This window comes from Martes martes, assembly GCF_963455335.1.
Source record: "Martes martes genome assembly, chromosome: 3".
NCBI classification, from domain to species: domain Eukaryota; kingdom Metazoa; phylum Chordata; class Mammalia; order Carnivora; family Mustelidae; genus Martes; species Martes martes.
The window spans coordinates 59,349,509-59,369,949 of record NC_137890.1 but is presented as its reverse complement, the minus strand read 5'-3'; the positions used below and the strand labels follow the sequence as shown (position 1 = coordinate 59,369,949).

General features: G+C 39.7%; 1 protein-coding gene across 1 annotated transcript in view; it reads right to left on the bottom strand.

Annotated features, from left to right (window-relative positions):
- LOC308339396 (histone-lysine N-methyltransferase SETDB2) overlaps positions 1-20,441 on the bottom strand; it is a 92,345-nt gene that overhangs the window by 6,509 nt on the left and 65,395 nt on the right. Inside the window, exons 17-22 of the mRNA XM_080797999.1 lie at positions 16,716-16,823; positions 6,748-6,881; positions 3,118-3,161; positions 2,849-2,920; positions 1,285-1,340; positions 582-648 (exon numbers count right to left, since the gene is read on the bottom strand). Of these exons, the coding sequence (XP_080654125.1) occupies positions 582-648; positions 1,285-1,340; positions 2,849-2,920; positions 3,118-3,161; positions 6,748-6,881; positions 16,716-16,823 (481 nt within the window). The remainder of the gene's footprint in view (positions 1-581; positions 649-1,284; positions 1,341-2,848; positions 2,921-3,117; positions 3,162-6,747; positions 6,882-16,715; positions 16,824-20,441) is intronic.

Below are 20,441 nucleotides of genomic sequence, written 5' to 3'. Positions count from 1 at the left end.
TGAAGGCTGCTGCTTAATCGACCGAGCCAGCCAGGTATTTCAGCACCTTTATCTTCTATTGTAACTTCATCATACCTCATGTTTTCCTCACTGAAACAGTGTTACAAAAAGTGAAAATGAAAACTTCTCTGCTTAGCCTAATTATTTGAATCAAGAGGATTTTCTAAAATTTAGCTTCAGATTTTTGAGATAATAGCTCCCATAATTTTTTTCTGTCACAGTTACTGTGTGTCATTATGGAATGTCTTTTTCCCTGACAGAAAAAGACAGTGAGTGGCTTCAGCTTCCTGGACCCTCTTTCTGGGGTCACAGTACAAGAGGTAGCAGGGGCCTGGATTCTGAGCTCAGGTAACCCTGGCTTCTAGACCAGGAAGTATATCCTGTCTTAATAGCAAAGAACAGTGGACCATCCCCATCTCAGTTACTTTGAGCTGGGGCTATGACAGAGCAGATAGTTACAATAAAAGGTTTCTTACGATTACTGTAAGTCCAGATGAATTAAGTGGGATACCAACTTTGAAATAAATGGGTTATGTTTGTAAGCACTGTAGGTCATATTTGATAGAAAATTTATAGCAAACCTGTGTGTCTGCCATCCTCCTCCTTCATTTGTTTTATGAATCTATCTAATATCAACGTTTCGGGTGGCTAGAGGGAGAGAAAAATCAAGATTACACTGATTTACTGTTGACATTTAATACTGTGGAACATGAAAACCAGTCTTTTGTTACAGACAATTCAATGATATGCCTGTGGTGAAAATCATGCCCCATATTCATTGGTAGTTTACATGTAAACATAAAATCATTTTTGTGTAACAAAACATCAAGAGGCGTGACAAACTCCTCTTATATAAACAGTAAGAGGTAAAGGTTGCCGGCTCTTTTTAATTTAGCTTATATGAGCATATGTATAAAAAGTGGTCTCCAATCCCCAAAACATTTCATTCACTTTGCACAAAATAGTAATGCGGAAAACTATGAAAATTACACATTAGGTCAAGAGAGATACTTGGTCATGTAAGGATGCTTTACTGCAGCTCTGCCCCTCTGAAGGCCTTAAGCACACTGCGGGCTCCGACACGTTCACTGATGTGGTTCATGTGTTACCGGAGCCATGGACTGTCATCTTCTGAAGGTCATGTGCTGGGATACCCAACACATCCAGCCTTTATATTCATCTCATTATGGTTCTGTTACAATTTCACCAGATATGTGAATGTTTAAAATAAGGAAGAAACTATGTGAAGAAATTGAAAGCTATAGTAAAATGAAGTCAAATTACCTGTACATGAATGTCTGTTGAGAGACGTTTCTTCCTTCCTCTTTTTCTTTTTACTCCTGAAAAATCAGTTGAAAATATAAATCATGTAGAAACCAGAATCCATAAAGGAAAAGACTGATGCTTGACTACGTAAAATAGAAAACTCTTCTATGCTAAAAGTTATTACAAAGTCAAAAGATACAACAAACTTACACTAAATGTTTGCAACACTTATGGTAAAGCACCAATTTTCAAAATATAAAAATCTTATAAGTCAATATAAAAAAGATGAGTAGAAAAATAGGCAAATGGGGAACCCTCTAGGAAGAGTTCATTAAATAGAAAAACAGACTGTGTCACAGGAAAACAGATACGTTGTTCAAAAGATAGAGGAATACACTCAATTTTACTCATAAATAAAGATATGCAAAATAATAATTTTCCACCTATCAGACTGACAAAGATGAAGGTGTTTAATATATAACGTTTGCAAGGATTGGGATAATTGCATACGGTGGGGCAACTTCTTTGGAAGAGAATTAGCCAGTTATCACGGTTTCATTGTTTATACTCTTTGACCCAGCAATCTACACGAAGTTTTCCAAATGGCACAGCTGCATAAAGGCACAAAGATGAGAAAAATGGTAGCTACACTATTCAATGTGATAGAAACAAAAATAGAAACAACCTCAGTGTCCATCATGCAGAGACTAATTCAGTTGTAATTCAGCTATACAACTGAATAATACAATGCAGCCTTTCAAAAATGAGGTAGATCCATTTGTACAGATATGGAAGGATGTCTGAGTGAAAACAAAATATAGTAGTAGGTATGTTTTTACAGGAAATTTTTACAAGTATTCAAATGAAACTGATAGTTTCTTCTGGGGAGAGGATTCATAACCGTGTTATAATCTGCTTTTAAAAATTAATAAAAAAATTTTTTTTAATTTAAAATATTGGGGCACCTGCGTAGCTCAGTCAGTAGAGCATCTGATTCTTGGCTTGGATCATGAGATTGAGCCCTGTGTCCGGCTTCATGATGAGTGTAGCACCTGCTTGAGATTCTCTGTCCCCCTCTGCCCCTCCCTTCCAGCTCATGTGCACTCTTTTAAAAAAAAATTTAAAAATTAAATAAAACTACATTATTGTTTCCTTTCCCTATCAGTAAACACTGGTTTGAAGCTATATTTTTTATAATAATTTCTGATAAAAGTGTACTGACTGAAAAATGAGGGTAACAATACTGTTTAGAGAGTGTTGTTTACCACTAAAAAATGCAGTTGGCATGACACAGAACTAAGCCTTTTCCAAAGAGGTCCTGTGTCTGGCCCACAGTAAGCATTCCAGATTTAGTGCTGGTGAGACACTGCTATTCACGCAGCACACAGAGGCCATTCATGAGTGAATGTACATCCCGTAACTCCAGTTAGCCAGGGCCCAGTTTTCCTTAATTATAACTGAAATGCTAATCATGTATTCTTAGGGAATTTTAGGGAATATGCAGCAATTTATCAATTTTATGTACTGGAAATTCTGATATTCTTTTAGAAGAGAAGCAGTCACAAAAGTCAAAGGTTTTTACCACGTCCTCGTTTGGCCCTCTGATTGTAGTGAGGATAGAAGATTCCAGACAGAGAATTTCCTGGGAGTAGGTCTAGTTTGCAAAGAAGAAAAGTTAGTCCATTATACTGCACACTGCACAAAGAAACTGGTAATTTTGTAAATATATAAAAATTTAACTCAAAAATTTGTATTTAAGTCAGGGAGGCCAGTAAATCAAATCAGGATATTCCATGTCTTACCTAAATGTATACTTTTCTTTAAACCCATAGTAGTAAATTAGAGACTTACCATTATGAGCGTTGTTCAGTGAAGCATGTTGTTTGCAAAACACTCTGAAACATGCAATTTCAAAGAACTGTTAAGTATTTTTACTTACATTTTTAACTGTTATGCCTATTTTCTTATGACTTAAAAATGAACCCATTTTTCATGATGGCTTTACCCTAAATATCTGTGAAAGAAAAATGCTGTCCAAAGCTGTGTAAGTTACTGACCCTCATCAAATGCGGACAGAGCCTCTCTCAGATGTCTTTTGTGCTCTGAGCCCTCAAACTGGTATGCTCTTGGAAGGAGTGCATGTGAAACATTTTGAACAATGGTAAGTAACTCATATATAGTGGTCAGTGGGATTTTACTGTATAAGAAAGATCTAAATATCCAACATCTAAGGCACATTTTCATCTGACTACACAAAGTTCTACTGATCTTCAACAATAAATAGCACAAAATGGCATGCATGAATTTTGGGGAAAGTAGTTTTCTAATTCAGCAGCTATCTCCCCCAGACTTTAGAGCTAAATTGCATGCATCTACAGTGGATCAAGGGCAGGGAAGGAAAGCAAGCAGCACAGCAGGCTATGAATAAGAAATGGAGTGAGTGAATTTTGAGGAGCTGCTTAGGTCCCATTTCTTCCCCAGTCTCTATCCTCCTCAGCCCCAGCTATGTCTCCCTTCCTTTCCTTATGGTGCTGAGCTTCAGAAGACCGGATCCCTCTTGCCTATGGAAACTGTACGAATTCTTAAGTTTCCACCTCGTACATGCAGTCTTCCTGGCAACCCATCCCTGCCCCAAGCAAAATTAATCTCACCCTTTGGATTCTAGTATCTGAACACTCTTGTCTGCCAGGCACTTATGGTTTTTTTTTAATTATGGAAAATTTCAAATATATCTAAAAGTGGAGGAGAGATGATGAGCCCCATGGCTCCCTACCCATCACTCAGTTTCAACAATCATCAACTCAAGGCCAAGCCAATTTCATGCAAATCCCCTCCTGCTCCCATCATGCCACATGCCTCTGTTGGTTCTGGTCTCTCTGGTCCTTCCACAAGGTACTAGGTTCTCTGAGATTAGCCTATGTCCTGTTCCTCTTTATATTCTTACTGCACCTAGCAAAATATCTTGTGTATGATAGGCCCTCTAACAACTGAATATTTAAATTCAATTAAAAAGTGCATCAAAGTTCACCTGATACTTGATAATGACAAAAATGATTATTTCATTGAGTGTCTATTCATTGGTTCTACAAGACCAATATGCTTGCAATTTTAAGATACAGTGGGAATTGACTCCTTTTTGCTCAGTCTTGTAGCTCTGCTAATAGTGTGTCTACTGGGTGTTTGAGGTCACTATGGAAATCATAATAAAATGAACTCCTTGAGAAGGTTAAAAAATAATACAATCTGAGTTTCTGAGCAAATCAAATATAAAAAGTATGGTATAAAATTAACATGATTTACACCTTCCTTTCTAGTCTCAAGCAATAAAATACCTATGGAACTTGCTCAAAATCATGTAAAATTATTTAACAAATCCCTTTTAATAATAGGCTTGCCCATGTTGTTTTAGAATATAGGCCCCTACTTCAGTTCAGGTCATGATCGCAGGGTCCTGGAATCGAGCCCCACGTCAGATTCTCTGCTCAGTGGGGAGCCTGCTTCCCTTCCTCTCTCTCTGCCTGCCTCTCTGCCTACTTGTGATCTCTGTCTGTCAAAAAAATAAATAAAAATCTTAAAAAAAAAAATAGGCTATATAGGCCCCTAAGCCTGAAGAGGATATGGTGGTGAAAAGCAAGAACTCCAGAGCCCTAAAGGCCAGCTCTGCCACTCATCAGCTGTGACCTGGGGACAAATGACTAAGTCTCATAGGACCTCGGTGTCTGCATCTGTAAAGCAGGGATAATAATATCTAACTCACTGGGCTGTTATGAGGATTATATAGGTTAACATTTGTAAAGTACTTGAAAGTATTTTTGGCACAAAGAGAGTGATTATTAGATAAAACAGCGTCGTTAGTGCCTGAAACACTGATGAAACTGGGGGTGTGTGCCCAAAGGGAAAAATCTAGCCTCCAAATCCAATTTTAAAATACTTAGGCTCTCACAAAAATCGTTATTAAAAAGATAATGCTCTCATTCAGAATACTGTGAATGAAAATATTATTTCACTGAAATTTAAAATATTCCATCAGAGTGTATGCACATGCCCCAGAGAAGTGAGAAGCATCTGCCTGGCTTTTCAACTTCAAACCATCATTTAATTTTTTATTTCATTTTATAACTTTAAAAAAGGTTAAAACTTCTTCTAGATATCTTTTTATATGATGTTTTATTTTTTTAAAGATATTTTTTTTTATTTGACGAGAGTGAGAGAGCACAAGTGGGGGAGAGGGTGAGGGAGAAGCAGGCTGCCCACTAAGCAGGCAGCCCAAAGTGGGACTCGAACCCAGGACCCTGAGATCATGACCTGAGCCGAAGGCAGACACTCAACCAACTGAGCCACCTAGGTGCCCCTATATGACATGTTTTAGACTGCATCCACATACCAAAAAACTGAACATGACCTGAATCAATTCAGTTAACAACTGGCTTATTGATTTCGTCTATGTCTATTTAACTGAACTGCAATCTTTCATCAGAAGGAAGATCAAGTTCCTTCCTGGATAGAACAAATACAATTCTATTGGACTTGAAATATGCCTTACTGGGTCAAAATTAACATTAAAGAATTATTGAAAGAAGGGAAGCAAGATTTAAAAGCCCAAGGCAATTGAAACAGGATTAATTTGTTCAAGAACTTAATGAATGATTACTATATTTGCTGCATAGTTTATCACTTCTAAAAGCTCTTCATAGGTAAGATAGTGGTAAGAGTGGTGGGAAAAAACATTCATTCAGCAGACAAGATGGATAAACCATGGACTTGTGGCTAACAAGGCTCCTGTTTGCAGAAGAGAGCAACAGTGAACTGATTCTAGGTCCTGTGAACACCCATTAGGTCACTCATGCCAGTATGGCAACCAGTGCTTTCTACTGGGAAAGAAGGCATGTAGGAAGATTAAAACAAAAACCAATTCTGCTTATTTTTTTTCTATAATATTGAGGGAAGGTATTGTGAGGTCAGAGTCCCAACTGAGCATCCCCCAAACCCTGTTCTTACTTGGAAACCATTTGCATGAAATTATCTTTAAAAATCTCCTTGTGGGGGTGCCAGGGTGGCTCAGCTGGTTTAACATCTGCTCAGGTCATTATATCAGGGTCATGGGATGGAGCCCCCATAAGGCTACCTGCTCAGAAGGGAGACTGCTTCTCCCTCCCTTTCTCTCCCCCTTTTGCTTGCTTGCTCTCAAATAAAAATCTTTTGAAAAGTATCTCTTGTCTTGGGGCCCCTGGGTGGTTCAGTTGGTTAAGTGTCTGTCTTCGGCTTAGGTCATGATACCAGGGTCCTGGGATTGAGTCCCGCAGCGGGCTCCCTGCTGGGTGGGGAGTCTGCTTCTCCCTCTCCCTCTGCCTGCCGCTCCCCCGCTTGTGCACTCTGTCAAATAACTAAAGTCTTTAAAAAAAAAAAAAAATCTGTCTTAATCTAACCATTCCTTATTCCGTTCCCCCAAGTGTAGCTTTAGAACTGTTTAATTATACATACTTAAAAATTCCTCGAGATTTATCAGTTTGTAGAACTGCGTCGTCATTCTTGGCACAGAAAAAGTGGTAACTCTTGTTACAGGCTTTTAAATCACATCCCACGGTGGCTCCTCCTTTTTTACAAAATGCACATTTCTATAGAAGAATAAATTTTACTGAGTAAGCACCTGTTTAATTTCTGTTAACATTTAAAATTAAAGATGTCACTAAATGTTATTTTTAAGTCAGCAGCCCTAATGTCCTCAGCCACAAATGTTAGGTATTAACATCTAGCTGCTCATTTTGAGATTTCAGTAAAACCTCTGCTAAGTAAAGTACTTGGTTGGCACTGACCTGTAATGATCTGATTAAAAGCAGAAAACCCTTTTGTTTTAAAACAAACAAATAAAACCTTTCTCTTTTCACAGGAGATTTCTACAAAAAGATTTGTCCTGACTAGGCAAAGGGTCCTGTTAGGTACACTCGGGCCCATGGCGAGGGTGGCTCCTGATGGTGCCTCGGAGAGCTGTGTGATCCAGCAGTCTTTCCCTCTCTTAGACCCAGATCCTTCCCTGGGGAGAACACTGCCTGTCTCATAGTTTCTACTGAGGACAATGTGAGATAAATAAGTGAAACCTCTCTGGAGTCTATGTAGTGGGCCCAAAAACTTAAAATTTAAAAAAAAAAACAACCCTGAGTAGCAATTTTTTTCTAAGTTTGATCTCTTGCTTTTATATATTAGTTGATCTGGCATTTTATATATTGAAGGTGGTGTAGACATGGCTAGGACAGTATGCGGCCACAGCAATCTAACTGGTTTGGCAAGGGTGGGGGGTGTCCCAAGCCATGCCCAAGGTTGATTTGATTCGATTCAGGCTTTGTCTGAATGAAGGGGAAGCACAATGAAACCACCTTGCAAAACAGGAAATAGCTCAAACAATATTCTAAGGTCAGCACAAGCAACCATACAAATAAAGAAAATTCAAATATGGGTAAGAAATTAGATTACGCTAAAGGTGGAATTTCAAATCACAGCACAAAGAAAGATTTAATTTGGGGGGGTCATCTGGCTTTATGTGTAGAAAAAAAATAAAGTTACACCCCTACCTTATAATATTTTCCCAAATAAATTCCACATGGATTAAGGCTCTGAGAGACAAGTTTTTAAGTTAATAAAAATGTATGGGGTGGGGCGCCTGGGTGGCTCAGTGGGTTAAGCCTCTGCCTTCGGCTCAGGTCATGATCTCGGGGTCCTGGAATCGAGCCCCGCGTCAGGCTCTCTGTTCGGCGGGCAGCCTGCTTCTCCCTCTCTCTTTGCCTGCCTCTCTGCCTGCTTGTGATTTCTCTCTGTCAAATAAATGGATGAAATCTTTAAAAAAAAAAAAAAAAAAAAAAAAAAAAAATGTATGGGGTTAAGGTCAGGAAGACTATGCAAGGAAGGAAACTCAGAAGCCACAGAGAAAAAGACTGATAGATATGACTACATAAAAAATTTAAACTTCCATTTTTACGGTGACAGCTACCAAAAAGCCAAAAGTTTTGAGAACAGAAACAGACTCATTAATACAAAAAACTGGTGGGGTGAAGTGGTTAAGAGATACAAACTTTCAGTTACTAAAAATACAAATCACCTCACTGAAATGGACAGATCATCTAAGCAAAAGATCAACAAGGAAATAAAGGCCTTAAATGACACACTGGACCAGATGGACATCACAGATATATTCAGAACATTCCATCCCAAAGCAACAGAATATACATTCTTCTCTAGTGCACATGGAACATTCTCCAGAATAGACCACATCCTGGGTCATAAATCAGGTCTCAATCGGTACCAAAAGATCGAGATCATTCCCTGCATATTTTCAGACCACAATGCTCTGAAGCTCGAACTCAATCACAAGAGGAAATTTGGAAAGAACGCAAATACATGGAGACTAAACAGCATCCTTCTAAAAAATGAATGGGTCAACCAGGAAATTAAAGAAGAATTGAAAAAATTCATGGAAACAAATGATAATGAAAACACAACAGTTCAAAATCTGTGGGACACAACAAAGGCAGTCCTGAGAGGAAAATATATAGCGGTGCAAGCCTTTCTCAAGAAACAAGAAAGGTCTCAAATACACAACCTAACCCTACACCTAAAGGAGCTGGAGAGAGAACAACAAAGAAAGCCTAAACCCAGCAGGAGAAGAGAAATCATAAAGATCAGAGCAGAAATCAATGAAATAGAAACTAAAAAAACAATAGAACAAATCAACAAAACTAGGAGCTGGTTCTTTGAAAGAATTAATAAGATTGATAAGCCCCTGGCCAGACTTATCAAAAAGAAAAGAGAAAGGACGCAAATAAATAAAATCATGAATGAAAGAGGAGAGATCACAACCAACACCAAAGAAATACAAACAATTATAAGAACATACTACGAGCAACTCTATGGCAACAAATTTGACAACCTGGAAGAAATGGATACATTTCTAGAGATGTATAAACTACCACAACTGAACCAGGAAGAAATAGATAACCTGAACAGACCCATAACCAGTAAGGAGATTGAAACAGTCATCAAAAATCTCCAAACAAACAAAAGTCCAGGACCAGATGGCTTCCCAGGGGAATTCTACCAAACATTTAAAGAAGAATTAATTCCTATTCTCCTGAAACTGTTCCAAAAAATAGAAATGGAAGGAAAACTTCCAAACTCATTCTATGAGGCCAGCATCACCTTGATCCCAAAACCAGACAAGGATCCCACCAAAAAAGAGAATTACAGACCAATATCCTTGATGAACACAGATGCGAAAATTCTCACCAAAATACTGGCCAATAGGATCCAACAGTACATTAAAAGGATTATTCACCACGACCAAGTGGGATTTATTCCAGGGCTGCAAGGTTGGTTCAACATCCGCAAATCCATCAATGTGATACAATACATTAATAAAAGAAAGAGTAAGAACCATATGATACTCTCAAGAGATGCTGAAAAAGCATTTGACAAAGTGCAGCATCCCTTCCTGATTAAAACTCTTCAAAGTGTAGGGATAGAAGGCACATACCTCAATATTATCAAAGCCATCTATGAAAAACCCACCGCAAATATCATTCTCAATGGAGAAAAACTGAAAGCTTTTCCGCTAAGGTCAGGAACACGGCAGGGATGTCCGTTATCACCACTGCTGTTCAACATAGTACTAGAAGTCCTAGCCTCAGCAATCAGACAACAAAAAGAAATTAAAGGCATCCAAATCGGCAAAGAAGAAGTCAAACTATCACTCTTTGCAGATGATATGATACTATATGTGGAAAACCCAAAAGGCTCCACTCCAAAACTGCTAGAACTTATACAGGAATTCAGTAAAGTGTCAGGATATAAAGTCAATGCACAGAAATCAGTCGCATTTCTTTACACTAACAACAAGACAGAAGAAAGAGAAATTGAGGAGTCAGTCCCATTTACAATCGTACCCAAAACCATAAGATACCTAGGAATAAATCTAACCAAAGAGGCAAAGAATCTATACTCAGAAAACTATAAAGTACTCATGAAAGAAATTGAGGAAGACACAAAGAAATGGAAAAATATTCCATGCTCATGGATTGGAAGAACAAATATTGTGAAAATGTCTATTTTACCTAAAGCAATCTACACATTTAATGCAATCCCTATCAAAATCCCATCCATTTTTTTTAAAGAAATAGAACAAATAATCCTAAAATTTATATGGAACCAGAAAAGACCTCGAATAGCCAAAGGAATATTGAAAAAGAAAGCCAAAGTCGGTGGTATCACAATTCCAGACTTCAAGCTCTATTACAAAGCTGTCATCATCAAGACAGTATGGTACTGGCACAAAAACAGACATATAGACCAATGGAACAGAATAGAGAGCCCAGAAATAGACCCTCAACTCTATGGTCAACTAATCTTCGACAAAGCAGGAAAGAATATCCAATGGAAAAAAGACAGCCTCTTCAACAAATGGTGCTGGGAAAATTGGACAGCCACATGCAGAAAAATGAAATTGGACTATTTCCTTACACCACACACGAAAATAGACTCAAAGTGGATGAAGGACCTCAATGTGCGAAAGGAATCTATCAAAATCCTTGAGGAGAATGCAGGCAGCAACCTCTTTGACCTCCACCGCAGCAACTTCTTCCTAGGAACATCGTCAAAGGCAACAGAAGCAAGGGCAAAAATGAACTATTGGGATTTCATCAAGATCAAAAGCTTTTGCACAGCAAAGGAAACAGTTAACAAAACCAAAAGACAACTGACAGAATGGGAGAAGATATTTGCAAACGACATATCAGATAAAGGGCTCGTATCCAAAATCTATAAAGAGCTTATCAAACTCAATACCCAAAGAACAAATAATCCAGTCAAGAAATGGGCAGAGGACATGAACAGACATTTCTGCAAGGAAGACATCCAGATGGCCAACAGACACATGAAAAAATGCTCCACATCACTCGGCATCAGGGAAATACAAATCAAAACCACAATGAGATACCACCTCACACCAGTCAGAATGGCTAAAATTAACAAGTCAAGAAATGACAGATGCTGGCGAGGATGCGGAGAGAGGGGAACCCTCCTACACTGTTGGTGGGAATGCAAGCTGGTGCAACCACTCTGGAAAACAGTGTGGAGGTTCCTCAAAAAACTGAAAATAGAGCTACCCTACGACCCAGCAATTGCACTCCTGGGTATATATCCTAAAGATACAAACGTGGTGCTCCGAAGGGGCACGTGCACCCGAATGTTTATAGCAGCAATGTCCACAATAGCCAAACTGTGGAAAGCGCCTAGATGTCCATCAACAGATGAATGGATAAAGAAGATGTGGTATATATACACAATGGAATACTATGCAGCCATCAAAAGACATGAAATCTTGCCATTTGCGACGACGTGGATGGAACTAGAGGGTATCATGCTTAGCGAAATAAGTCAATCGGAGAAATATAACTATCATATGATCTCTTTGATATGAGGAAGTGGAGATGCAAGGTGGGGGGGTTTGGGGAGGGGTAGGAAAAGAAAAAATGAAAAGATGGGATTGGGAGGGAGACAAACCATAAAAGACTCAATCTCAAGAAACAGACTGAGGGTTGCGGGGGGGAAGGGGGATGGGAGAGGGTGGTGGGGAAATGGACATTGGGGAGGGTATGTGCTATGATGAGTGCTGTGAAATGTGTAAACCAGACGATTCACAGACCTGTACCCCTGGGGATAAAAATACATTATATGTTTATTAAAATAAAAAAATTAAAAAAAAAAAATACAAATCACAGGGATATAATGCAGAGCACAAAGAATACAGCCAATGATACTGGAATATGGTGATGGATGGAAATTGGGCTTATTGTGGTGATCATTTCATAATATATATACATGTTAGATCACTGTGTTGTATGCCTGAAACTAATATTGTATGTCAACTGTATCAATAAAGAAAGAAATGTTTGCTGCATATTTGATAAAGGGTTAAGACTGATAAACTCAGAGAAAAATGAGAAAAGGCAAATTACAGAAGAAACACAAATGGTTAATAAAATTTCATTCACTTAAAGACTACTGAGTAACTGTGATGTGGCAGGCACTGTTCTGAGGTAGAGGGAAACAGCAGGGGACAAGGCACCCGTCCTTGTGAAGTTAACATTCTAATGGAGAGAGAAAACCAAGGTCACATAAAGCAAACTTAAAAACATAACAATACGTGTGTTGTAAGTATCTTTTCCCAATCTGTGTTTTCTTTCTTTACTCTCTTTAATGATATCTTTTAATGAATTTAAATTCAATTTTAACATAAATAAATAAGAACAGCTCTAGTACTTATGGGAATAAGACTACGGATAGCAACATTTACCACCCCATACAGGGTGGGCTGATGTTGGAGTGAAGAGAAGGGTAAGGGAAGAGTCAGAGGGAAGATCCAAAGGGTAAGTAAGGGCTGGGTCATGTAAGGGGTTACACAAACCAGGGTAAGGAATTGGGGTTTTGTCTTCATACAATGGGAACAAAAAGTGATCAGTTTTGTTTTTTTTTTTTTAAGATTTATTTATTTATTTGACACAGAGAGAGAGAGAGATCACAAGTAGGCGGAGAGGCAGGCAGAGAGAGAGGGGGAAGCAGGCTCCCTGCTGAGCAGAGAGCCTGATATGGGGCTCGATCATGACCCTGAGATCATGACCTGAGCCAAAGGCAGAGGCTTTAACCCACTGAGCCACCCAAGCGCCCCAAGTGATCAGTTTTTTTAAATTTTATTAATTTTATTTTCATTTTATTTTTTAAAAAATTATTTATTTATTTATTTATTTATTTATTTATTTACTGAGAGAGAGAGAGAGAACATGCTGAGGGAGGGGGAGAGGTGGAAGGGGAAGGACAGAATCCCAAGCACATTCAGTGTTGAATGCAGAGCACAGAGCCCAGCACGGTGCTCAGTTTCATGACCCTGAGATCATGACCTGAACTGAAATCAAGAATCAGATACTCAATGGACTGAGTCACCCAGGGGGTCCCAAGTATCTTTTAAAGATACTATTATGGCTGTGTGGAGAATAGGCTGGGGTAGGGATGGGCAGGAGAGCATGCAGAACAAAGATCAGTGATGTTTAGCAAGTGTTTGAGGGAGACCCATGACTTTACTACAGGGGGTTAGTGACAGAGAGAAGGGGAGGATAGAGAGTCTGCAGGCTGGATGCTGGGCTGGGATTTTATGAGAAGATGATGATGGATGAATGGTGGACAGTTCACTGAGGTGAGGAGTGAACAGGTTTGGATGGAGTGTGTGTGTGTGTGTGTGTGTGTGCGCGCGCAGGGGCTGGGACTGTGTTCATTGGCCAGTTTAATATGAGCTTCTATTAGATGTTCGTGTAGATACGTCAGGTTGGTTATCATGACTGGAGGTAGAGAGTCCCTGGCGTAAGTACGGACTTGAAGCCAAGGGAACTGGAAGAGATCACACAGGAAAGATATTCAGATGGAGGCAGGAGCCCAGGAGAGCTATGGGGACTGCACACTTTAGAGGTTCAGAAGAGAAGGAAAAACAGCCAAGGTGTCTGGAACGAAGCAACCAGAAAGGTGAGAGACATAGTAGCAGAGTGTGTGCAGGAAGTCAGAGGAAGAAAGTGCTTCGAGAGGCAGGACATGGACAACTATGTGATGAATCCTGCTAAAAGGTCAGCTAAAGACAGAAGTGACATTGTAGTTGAACAGGTTTTTTGTATACAGAGGAGGATTTAAGATGATATTATCAGTTGATCATGGAGATATGCTGAAGGAAATAATCTAGTACAAAGGGGGATACTGATGAGAATGAGATGAAGGGAAATGCAAGAGGCTAATCCTTAAGGAGGGGCAGGTGATGACTCCAAAGTGTAAGTGGTGGGTTGACTTTAACAAGTGGGGGGTCCCAGAGTCTGGGGATAAAGGTGAATGGGCAGCAGTTTGGATAGTAGGAGTTCCTGGCTAATGGCTCCCATTTTTCAATAAAAATCAGACAAAGATATGTATACCACCAAGGTGAACCCTAATGTAAACTATGGACTTTGGGTGTTTTGATGTTGTGTCCATGTAGGTTCGTCAGTTGTAACAATGCACCACTCTAGTGGGGGATGTTGATAAAAAGAAAGCTGTGTATGTGTGGGGGTGGGAAGTATATGGGAAGTCTTTGTACTTTTCCCTCAAGTGTTCTGTGAGCCTAAAACAGCTCTAAAAAAATAAAGTCTATTAAAAAAATAAGGCATAGTCATCAATTTGGGGATGAGCAGTTGGGGTGGGGAGAGGTTTCAAAAGAAATGAGAGGATATGAAACAGTAAAGGTAGAGGGTGGAGGGTGACACGTTAAGGTTCCTTTTGAGATTTGTGGCTATGAATCTAAGATTAATCAACACATTTGTGGGTTTTTATCCAGTTGTTCAACTCTTCAAGTGCTAGTACTACTCAGCATATGCAGACAACAGGCAGGTGGTGGGGGGCAGTTTGCTAGGTGAGTAAGGAAATGTGTGTTGGGGTGGTGGGGAGAGGGAGTCTAGGCTGTTTGCAGGACAGTGGCTGTGAGGTGGGGTCACTGACTGTAGAGGGATCACGAAAGAACTGCTGGGTCTGGGGGTGCTGGGAGGGAGGCAGATGCCTAAGGAGAACTACCATTCAGCCTCTCTCTAGTGATGAGGGAAATGCAAGGTAACACTTCCTGTCAGATTCAAGAAGTAACAAGATTCATTTTTGTTAAGGGCTAGGAAAGTGTTCTTTCATCCACATAAGTATAAAATGGTACAACTTTTCTCGGTGACAGTTCATTAGCATGTTTCAAAATTATTATTGTTTTTAAAAGATTTTATTTATTTATTTGACAGAGAGAGAGAGAGGGTGAGAGCGTGCACAAGCAGGGGGAGCAGGAGAGGGAGAAGCAGGCTCCCTGCTGAGCAGGAAGCCTGTGCAGGGCTCAATCCCAGGACACTGGGATAATGATCTGAGCTGAAGGCAGATGCATAACCGACTAAGCCACCCAGGTACCCTGTATGTTTCAAAATTATTAAAGGGAATTCTCTTTGACTCAGCCATTTCACTTCTAGGAACACGGTGTACAGCATTGTTCAAACAAGTACACAGGATATGTGTAGAAAGATGTTTACTGCAGCATTAGTTGATTATAGTGAAAAACCAGAGTCGACTCATTATCCAGCAACAAGGGAATGGTTTCATACATTCTGGTCTATCCCGTGGAATTCCATGGAGTCAGTAAAGAGGGTGCCACAGTCATATGCTTACAGTTTTAGGCACATGCCATGTCTTTCTTGCCTTCCCAACTTTTGCACATCCTGTTCCCTTTCCCTGGAATTCCTCCTTTCCCATCTTCATTACCCTCACTCCTCCCCAGCTAGGAAGGCTTCCTGGGCCCCACCTGCACTAAGGTGCTTGATTGCTTGAGTGAACTGTGCTGACCCTTCTCAAAGTACATCAGGCTATGCGGAAACTGCCCTCATATATGTGTATGCCTTGTAAAGACTAAAGAAATGTTTGTTCCAGATCATAAACTGTACTGTGGTGGTGGGCATTATGTGCTCACACCTGCTGTACCACTTGCTAAGCCATGAAGGGCTTTTCCTAGAGGAAGTCTACTGTCACAGAGCCAACAGGGTAGCTACTCCACACTCTGTCTTCCCAAGGGGAGCTGACCCAGGTCCAAGGGGGTTGATCCTGATTAATTATGGCCACTTCTAGCAACTAGAGGAGGTGTGGCCTCATTTAATTTTCAGAAGAGCTCTTATTCAATGCTAGGGGATGAACTTCTACTTTTTTTTAAAAGAATTTATTTATTTATTTATTTGAGAGAGAGAGAGAGCAAGAGAGTACAAGAGTGGGGTGAGGGGCAGAGGGAGAAGCAGACTCCCTGCTGGGCAGGGAGCCCAATTCAGAGCTCAATCCCAGGACCTGGGGATCATGACCTGAGCCGAAAGGCAGACACTTACCCGACTGAGCCACCCAGGGGCCTGGGATGAACTTTTTCTTTTACCAGATAGGAATAAGAAAGACGGACACTTCAGGAGTTGTCTGTGACCACCCTATGACCACAAGAGGACCATCTGATGTTGTGGACAAGATGACAGAAAGGAGAATGGGCTCTTGATGACACCACTAAGCCACTAAATCGACCAACTCTGAAGCCAGTTTTCCCTCTGGCTAAGTAAGAAAATAAGCATCCTTTTTGTTAAAGCCAGTTTGAGTTGAGGGTCCTTCTACTTACAGCCAAAAGCATTCTAATGCATAGCTACTCTGCTGATGAAGTATGTTGTAGCTCATTTTAAAATATTAATTGTTCAGTTGAATTTAAGTTTCCAATATAGGTTCTATGTCTTTCAGCTCTCCAAGATGTGTCTCTATCCCTGGTTTATCAATCAAATAGACTTTCTTTTGGAAACATCCCCTTCAAGATCTGTTTATCTCATATGACTAATAAAATCATTTATACTTACCAACTTCCTTCCTCTATAGATTTCTTTCTTTACTGATTCCACATCAAAATTTCTGTCTTTATTACATGGATCAGGATCCTCACATTCCACAAGTGCTGAAGAGTACAGCTACAAATTGAGAAAACAAAAATTCACAATATGCACAAAGTACTACTGAAACCTGCAAGTTAGAAAATGGTATCACAAAATACTTACCAGGAGTGGAAGATGGATTGGGGTATAATAGGACCACCTTTTGGGGGTACATAAACAGATCACAAGCCACCCTGCTTTTCTCTGGAAGTGGCCCCAATCCCCAGGCATGTTTTATACTGTGTAACCCTGACCCCCAGTGGTTAAGTGAATGTGGTTGGGGCCCTGACCTGAAGCTAAGCCAACTGGACTCCCTATCCTGAGAGAGTGGAGTAGACTCTGAGCCACATGGTAGAGAGCAAGCCAGTCTGCAAAGAGGAATACAGAAATGAGGACAAGAGAGGACAGAATGGGTTCCTGATGGCTTCCTAGTCACTGTTCTTAGACCTGCCTGCATGCTGGCCTTCAGGAGCCATGAAATGCCCCTGCAGTCTGATTAAAAACCCACTTTTATGTTTAGGTTGCCTCAAGTTTCCATGTGCTACCCGAATCCAACCTATCTCTGAATTGAAGATCAACATTACAGAATGAAATCACAAAGCAATCTACAGATTCAATGCAATTTCTACCAAAATACCGATAGCATTCTTCACAGAACTAGAGCAAAAAATACTAAAATTTGTATGGAACCACAAAGACCCCAAATAGCCAAAGCAGTCTTTGAGAAAGAACAAAACTGGAAATAGTACAATCTCAGATTTAAAGATACACTACAATGCTATAATAATTGAAACAGTCTGGTATGGCATAAGGATAGATATATAGATCAATGGAACAGAATAGAAACCCCAGAAATAAATGCATGATTTTATAGCCAACTAATTGTTAACAAAGGAGACAAGAATACACAACAGGGGAAAGACAGTCTCTTCAATAAATGGTGCTGGGAAAACTGGACACACACATGCAAAAGGATGAAACTGGGGGGTGCCTGGGTGGCTCCGTTGGTTAAGCAGCTGCCTTCGGCTTGGGTCAGGATTCCGGGGTCCTGGGATCAAGCCCTGCATTGGGCTCCTTGCTCAGCGGGGAGGCTGCTTCTCCCTCTCCCTCTGCCTGCTTGTGCTCCCTCTCCATTTCTCTAATAAATAAAATCTTAAAAAAAAAAAAAAGGATGAAACTGGACCACCTTCTTACACCACATACAAAAATGAACTCAAAATGGATTAAAGACCTAGGTGTGAGACCTAAAGCCATAAAACTTCCAGAAGAGAACACAGGGAGTAATCTCTTAAACATAGCCATGTGGCGCCTGGGTGGCTCAGTCGTTAAGCATCTGCCTCCGGCTGAGGTCATGATCCCAGGGGTCCTGGGATCAAGCCCCACATTGGGCTTCCCTTCTCCCTCTCCCCACTCCCCCTACTTGTTTTCCCTCTCTTGCTGTGTCTCTCTCTGTCAAATAAGTAAATTAAAAAAAATAAACACAGCCATAACAACATTTTTCTAGATCTGTCTCCTCAGGGAAGGGAAATACAAGCAAAAATAAACTATTGAGACCATACCAAAATAAAAAGCTTTTGCATGGCAAAGAAAACCGTCAACAAAATGAAAAGGCAACCTACTAAATGGGAGAAGATATTTGCAAATGATGTATCTGATAAGGAGTTAATATCCCAAATAGATAAAGAACTCCTTTGACTCAACAATAAAAAACCCAAATAATCTGATTAAAAATGGGCAGAAGACCCAAAAAATTTTTTTCCAAAGATGTACAGATGGCCAAAGGACTTATGAAAGATCCTCAACATCACTCAACATTAGGGAAAAGTAAATCAAAACCACAATGAGATATCACCTCACACCTGTGAGAATGGCTAGTGTCCAAAAGACAAGAAATAACAAGTGTTAGTGAGGATGTGGAAAAAAAGGAACTCTCATGCACTGCTGGTGGGAAAGTAAATTACAGAGCCACTATGGAAAACAGTATGAAGGGTCCTCAAACAACTAAAAACAGAATACCACACGATCCAGTAATTCCACTACTGGGTATTTACCCAAAGAAAATGAAAACACTGACTGAAAAAGATAGACTCATCCCTATATTTACTGTAGTATTATTTATAAGAGCCAAGATATGAAAGCAACCTAAGCATCCATTGGTAGAAGAATGGATAAAGAAGGTGTGGTGTATGTGTACACATACACACACACACACACACACACACACACACACACACACACGCACACAGAGGAATATTACTCAATCATAAAAAAGGAATGATATCTTGCCATTTGCAATAACATGGATGGACCTGGAAGGTAACATGCTAAGTGAAATGTCAGAGAATGACATATACCATATGATTTCCCCTATATGTGGAAACTAAAATTAAATGAACAAAAAAGCAGAAACAGACCCATAAACAGAAAATAAACTGGTTGTTGCCAGAAAGGAAGGTGGGAAGGCATGGGCAAAAAGGGTGAAGAGGAGTGGGAGGTATAGGCTTCCACTGAGGGAATGAGTAAGTCACAGGGATGACAGGCACAGCAAAGGGAGTGTGTAGCATCGCTGTATGGAGACAGACGGCTGCGCTTGTGTGAGCACGGCATGATGTGTAGAGCAGTAGAATTACTCAATATGTTTATGCCTGAAACATGTAACATTGGGTGTCAAACATACTTCAATTTTTTATACTTCAGTTTTTTTTTTTTTAAAGAGTAGTAGGAAAAGGTAATGAAACAACAACAACAACAACAAACCCAGGGAAAAGCTTAACCCAAAGTTCCAGACCTCTACAGAAAAAAATTATTAAACATTTCTGAAATTCACAAAAGAAGACATGAATCACTGGAGACAGCCTATTAATGGACGGAAATACTCATATCATTTTTTTCTCAAATTCATCTATAAATTCAATGGAATCCCAGTTAAAATTTGTGTGAAACCTTGTAACACTGAAAAATAGCCGTGGCTTAACATAAAATCATAGTAATTAAGACAATGTTGTACCAGCTTAGGGAGAGACAACGTGATTGCTGGAACTGAATAGACCCAGAAATAGATCTGTGCACAAATATTATATTGTTAGCACACTGGACTAAGAGTGAGGGTTCTAGAAGTAGGCAGCCTGGGTAAGAATCCTGGCTCAGGTACTTACAACTGTGTGACCTTGGGTAAGTGACTTAACTTCTCTGTGCCTCAGTTCTTTCATCTTTAGTTTGGGTATAATAATGATACCTACCTTTTAGGGTTGTTGTAAGGATTAATAGTTTAATACATCTTAAGCTCCCAGAACATTACCTTATGCCTGGTGAATACTGAGTAATAATGATAATTATCATTATTATCCACTACAAATCAACGAGAAAAGAGCAGATTAGTCAGTAAATAATGTTGGGAAAAGTGGTTAATCATATGAAAAACAAAAAGGGAGATGCCTACTCTACAGAGTAGTCCAAATAAATTCCAGTTGGATTAAGAATCTAAATGAGAAAAGCCAAATTTTAAAATTTGGGGGGAAAAAAGGTAGAACCTTAGTAAATGAAAGAATTTCTTAGGGGAAAAATCTTAAAAATTATATAGGAAAATGATGAGTTTAACTACATTGTAAGCCTCTGACAGGAAAGCCACAAATTAAAAGCCAACATACATAATAA